At 39.5% G+C, this 6,194-nt stretch overlaps 1 protein-coding gene across 1 annotated transcript in view; it reads left to right on the plus strand.

The window, feature by feature from the left end:
• HSD17B3 (hydroxysteroid 17-beta dehydrogenase 3) overlaps positions 1–4,402 on the plus strand; it is a 37,170-nt gene extending 32,768 nt beyond the window's left edge. Inside the window, exon 11 of the mRNA XM_023525060.1 lies at positions 4,261–4,402. Within this exon, the coding sequence (XP_023380828.1) occupies positions 4,261–4,371 (111 nt within the window). The 3' untranslated portion in view covers positions 4,372–4,402. The remainder of the gene's footprint in view (positions 1–4,260) is intronic.
• The last annotated feature ends 1,792 nt before the right edge of the window (positions 4,403–6,194 follow it).

Below are 6,194 nucleotides of genomic sequence, written 5' to 3' on the forward strand. Positions count from 1 at the left end.
TTTTTACTGTAAGTGTATCCCATGCCTTACTTGGGACATAATTATACTGAAAATCTTTTTGTTGTTTTTCTGGATTCAAATTTAGTTGAGTGTCTTGCATTTTTATTTTCAAAGTCTGGCAACCATGTTCTGAGAGATGGCTCATATCCTCAGTTACCCTGTGTGCATTTGAACCACCTAGTGTCATGTGGCTAAAGCCTCATCTTGAATTAGTGGCAAAGTGAAACTGGAAACCAGCCTTTCCTATTCCTACCTCTGCACCAGTTCTATGCCTTTTCAGTGCTGCATTATCATTTAGGATCCTGACACTTTTTACAGGAAGAACAGAGTTGGAAAATGAAGGTATGGTAAAATGGGGGTTTATTTCTCAGGCTTGGGTGGATTGCTCCTGTGTTACTGTCTTTGTTTCCCACTGTAGGTGCTGACCCCATATGCTGTTTCGACCCGCATGACAAACTACATCAACACCAACCTGATAACCAAGACTGCTGATGAGTTTGTTAAAGAATCACTGAATTACGTCATGATTGGAGATGAAACCTGTGGCTGTCTTGCCCATGAAATCTTGGTAATTGATAACTTCTCTTTTCTTGAAGCAAGTGAGGACAAATGTATAGGCGGCCCTCACAGGGCTGAGATAGCTTTTCCTTGCTATTGGAACACTCAACCATTTTCTCCCCTAGCAAGGACAGCGATGCCAGAGGGTGCGCTACCGATGGGTAATATAGTCAGTGAAAAGGCATAGGTAGCCAGGGGAGGAGAAGCTGGAGGCTTGGGTCATTAGCTCATAGATAACCCCCAACTGGCAAATCTCACCCTGGCCACTTCCCTTCTCCCCTCAGAAAGTAAGGTGGCTCCCAGGGCTTCTGGGAAGAGCTGATCAAGACACAGGGAGCTTCCCCCATAGGACTGCTTTCTTCTCTGGCCCTCTGCGCTAGTAAATGTTCAACTCTCTGGCTGTTCACAAAATGAAACAAAACAAAGCAAAACACCTTGATATGTAGCACTTGTTGATTTCCATTGTTTAAATACGCACCCCCCCACCGCCCCATTCCTGATTTTTAGCTACCAGTGTGTTGTCAGTGCCCATGAATTAGGAGTAGTGTGCATGACTGGCTTTTGTGAGTAAGCACAAGCTGTTTCCTGCATGCCGTGGACTCCATATGGAAATCACATTAAATGGCACATGATGTGAGGAGTTCTTACTATTCCTGAGCTGCTTGTAGAAATGAACACAGATATAAAAAGAGGTAGAGTCGAATATTGCATGCTAATACTGAAAACAGTTTCAGTGTAGTTCTGTTTTCAGCATCACCAAAGAATTTTAGACAGATCTTCTGATTTGTTTCCTTAAATCTCATTTCAATCAAACCTTGGTGGAAAGAACATGAAGACACGAGGAGACTGAGGACTAGGAATAGGAAGTGTTCACTAAGAGAAAGAACATGGTGCTTTACCATGGACAGAGTTCTCTTAATTTAGAATTTCCTCAGGGCTGATTCTACAAGTGACTGCTTTGGTTTCTGAGAAAACTTTGCGGAGAAAGTGTCAGAAAACCTTTAAACTTTAGCAATTATAGTCATGAGCCACATAACTATGCTTCAGTCAACAACTGATCTCATGTACGACGGTGGTCCCATAAGATTATGATGGAGCTGAAAAAACACCTATTTCCAAGCCATTGTAGTGTTGGAGTGCAAGGCATTAGTCATGTGTTTGTGGTGATGCTGGTATAAACAAACCTACTGTGCTGCCAGTCGCATAAAAGTATAGTGCCTATAATTATGTAAGTATGGAATACTTGATATGATAATAAACAACTATGTTACTGGTTTATGTACTTACTATGCTATACTTTTTATTTTAATGAGTACTCTTTCTATTTAGAAAAATAAATCTGATGTAAAACAGTATGCCGTGTTATACCAGCAGCAACCTCATAGATCTACCTTCATAGATCTCTTAACTGCATCATTTTCTCTTGTGCTTGATTAAACTTTGTGTTGTTTTGTTCATCATGACCCCTAAGCATACATAATCCACTGCTAATGTTGCCAGTAAGAGGCCACATTGAATGATTGACTTGAAAATGAAATTAAAAGTGATTAAGACTAAGAAGGTGGAAAATCAGTGATGGTTATTGCTTGCCAGTCAGGCATGTCCCAGTTCCCTACAGTTATGATCATAAAGAACGAGAACAAGGAGATGGGAACTGTTAAAGGATCTGCTTCATTGAAGGCAACAAAACTAATAAATAATTGAGAAAGGCTTATATCGGACATGGATAAACTTCTAATGACTTGGATTGGTGATCAGACACAGAAGCGTATTCCTCTCGGCACCATGATGACCATAGCCAAAGCAAAAAGTTTGCGATGTTGAAAGAAAAGGTTAAACCTGATTATAATGTTGCATTTACTGCCAGCTCTGAGTGGTTTAAATAATTCAAAAAGTATTATTTTGAGAATAACATAACTTTCAAATTTAACTTATTGTTGATAATGATCCTGGATAGCCTCCATTTATTGAATATCTTTAGCCCAATATCAGAATGGCGTTTTCCCCCTCCAAACACCATCTCTTTGATCCAACCAATGGATCAAGGAGTTATAACAGCTTTTAAAGGCTCCTACCCAAGGTGGACCTTTGCTTAGGCTATTGCTTCAACTGAGGAGGACACTGAGAAGACACTGACGCAGTTCTGGAAAGATTACATCTATGACTGCATCGAGAACCTTGCTTGGGCTTGGGGTGATGTTGCCAAGGAGTGTATGAATGGCATCTGGAAGAAGATACTCAGGAGGTTCACCCATGACTTCAAAGGATTTGCCAAGGATGAGGAGGTTGCAACAATCAGTAAGTCTGTGTTTGAAATGACAAACAACTTTTACCTGGGTGTAAATGAAGATGACATTGAAAAGCAACTAGAGGTCGTTCCTGAAGAATTGACTAATGAGTAGTTGTTGCAACGAAACAGGAATGCATTGCTAAAGAACAGGCAAAAGAAAAGGAAACCGCAGAGAAGAAAATGAACTTCCAAGAAAATTCACAGTGAAGAGTCTCACAGAAGTTTTGCAGGCTTCGACAAGCTCCTTAAAAAGTTTTTGATTCATTAAAAAACACCAAAAGATTTTCATTAATAGAGAGGCATGTTCATGGTGCATTATCTATCATGAAAAAAAGAAACGAACCAAGCAAACCACCATGGACATATTTCTGAAAAGAATGACACCTCCTTAAGAAGAACCTTAGGCAGGCCTTTAGGAGGTATTCCAAAAGAAGACATTGTTATCATACGAGGTGACAGCTCCATGCCTATTACTGCCGCTGAAGACCTTCTGGTGGGGCAAGATGTGGAGGTGGAAGACAGTGATAATAATGATCCTGACCCTGTGTAGGCCTAGACTAATATGTGTGTTTGTGTCTTAGTTTTTAACAAAAAAAGTTTAAAAAGAAAAAAATTAAAGAATTTAAAAATAGAAAATAGCTTACAGAATAACGATTTAGAGAAGAAAAAATTCTACATCTGTACAATGTGTTCCTATGTTAAGTAAGTGTTATTACAAAAGAATTAAAAAATATTTAAAAAATTAAAAAAGTTTCTAAGGTAAAAAGTTACAATAAGCTAAGTTTAATATATTATTGAAGAATGAAGAATATTTTTTATAAATTTAGTGTAGCCTAAGTACGCAGTGTTTATAAAGTCTGCAGCAGTGCACAGTGATGTCCTAGGCCTCACATTGACGCACCACTCACCCAGAGCAACTTCCAGTCTGGCAAGCTCCATTCATGGTACGTGCCCTACTCAGATGTGCCATTTTTATCTTTTATATCATATTTTAACAATATTTAAAATTTTTTAACATACTTTTTCTGTGTTTGAATATGTTTAGCTGCAAAAATACTTGCCGTTGTGTTATAATTGCCTATGGTATTCAGTGCAGTAACATGCTGTACAGGCTTGTAGCCTTGGAGCAATAGGCTGTACCATACAGACTAGGTATGTAGTAGGCTGCCCCCTCCAGGCTTGTGTAAATGCACACTATGATGTTCTCACGATGATCAAATCACCTATCGATGCATTTCTAAGAATGTATCCCCATCATTAAGCAACACATGGCTGTGCTTAAAAGGTTTGGGGACTTAACTTCAATAGTTACAAAAAATTCTTTTAAACATGATGAATATAAATTGAGATGTTTTAGTTGTAACTTCCTGTGCTTCTAGTCTCTCAGACACTCATGTTTTTGTCTATTCAAGGCGGGCTTTCTGAGCCTGATTCCATCGTGGGCCATCTATAGCAGCATGTTCAAGACGCTACTCCTGACTCACTACACCCACTACCTCAAGCGGAACTCCCACACCAGTTAGTTGGGGTGGGCTCATGTGCCACCTAGCATGCTTTCTTACCAAGTTCCGCAGTGGCCGCAGAAGACCAAGGAGCAGACCAGCACCCATCATCCCCTGAAGCTGGCGGGCCGTGTCACAGACACAGTATCTAGAATACAACTTTTGTGCCATTTTGCTTCTGTTAAAATCAAGGACAAATGGAGACCAGCCTTGAAAATTCCCTGAGTAGATAAAGCCAGTTTACTCATAGAAACAAAAGTTAATTTAGCTTATTTTGGAAGAATAATGCTGGGATTGAGGGCAGGCCGCCCCCAAATATGTCACTTTGGCATACTGATTATATCAAGTTAAATTATTTCGAATTACTTAAGAAACAGCAAGAACACTCTGCCTCTCCTTTGCCTGAGTGAAAGCAGGAAGTGAAAGATACCCTCCCTATACCAAGAGAAAGATAGCCATCCTTATAGCCAGATATAGGGAATCAGGCACCAGATGGCTGTATAAACAAACTTTGCTACCTTTTCAGCAAGTTACTACCCCATGTCCAAACCCCTTTGTCAATTCTTCACAAATAATTGTTTCCTTGTTTAAAAGATATAAAAGCTGCTTCTGTTGGTCACTTCTTTGAACTGCATGCTAAGTGTTTGTGTGAGTACTCTGTCTTTTTGGTGTGTGCATAATAAATTTTTTCTAATTACTATTTCAGTGATTCATTGGTTTTAATTTGTTTATTTATAAACCTTTGATACTCAAGTCTGGAGATCTTTGAGACAGCTATGGTGTAAAAACGTGTTGTGCAATGGGATTTTAGGGTTTTGTGTGTGAGAAGAGGAGGATGTCTGTAGGTAAAATTGTAAGAATTTCTATAAGGGATTATAATATAAATGTGGTGAGAACAAAGCCTCCGATTCTTTGAATATTGAGGACAATTAAAGCTAGTAAGCTCCTTTTATAGCTACATTAAATAATTTCTGAAGTCACTAAGCTTTATCAAGACCGCCTTTGGCCTAGAACACTCACTGGTCCTCAAAAGAGGTTCCTCAGAGGCCCAGGAGACGGTCTAGGGGAAGGTTTGGGAGCAAAAGCTACATCGGGCCAGTTTCTGGGGATCCTCATTTTGACTAATGCAGCACTAGCTTTATCTATTTTATTTATATTTGCTATTCTGTGTAAGACTGTGTTTATAAAAATAAAAACAGAAAAGAATACGTTGCTAAAATAGTTTAAAAACCATCGCTGTAATTCAGGAGTTAATAACTGCAGAAATGAGATTTTTGTAGGTCTCCAGCTTTTGGGGTGCTGGACTGAGGACTTAGATTGTCAACACATACTGGGTGGTGTGTTGGGAAACTACTAACCTTTATTTCCTAAGGGAGCTGGGAAGGGAGCAATACTAGAACAGAGAGAGAGAGAGAGAGAAAGAGAGAGAGAGAGAGTAACTGTGTATCTTAGAGTATCTGTGATCTTTGGCTGAGAGATGCTGCCAGGCTGTGGTCACCCCATAAAGAGTGAGGGTGGCAATTGTGATATTGTGATTTAAAATGAGAAATACATATTTCATTTTCATCCTCATTCCTTGGAATTCTTAAGTAATAAGAGCTGTTAGTCACAATGAGCCCCTTCAACCACATTTGGGTTTATTTTAATGAGGTGATGTTTGGAGATCTCCTAAGGATGGGAGCTGATTGCCAGGGGAACCAACCATGTGATTAGAGGATTGAAACTTTCAACCCTACTCCTCCACCTTTGGGGAGGTGAGAAGAGGTGGGGATTGAGTTCAATCATCAATGGCCAATGATTTAATCAATCACGCCTATGTAATGAAGCCTCAATAAACTATGAAC

This window comes from Pteropus vampyrus, unplaced genomic scaffold (assembly GCF_000151845.1).
Source record: "Pteropus vampyrus isolate Shadow unplaced genomic scaffold, Pvam_2.0 Scaffold520, whole genome shotgun sequence".
In the NCBI taxonomy this organism is placed as follows: Eukaryota; Metazoa; Chordata; class Mammalia; order Chiroptera; family Pteropodidae; genus Pteropus; species Pteropus vampyrus.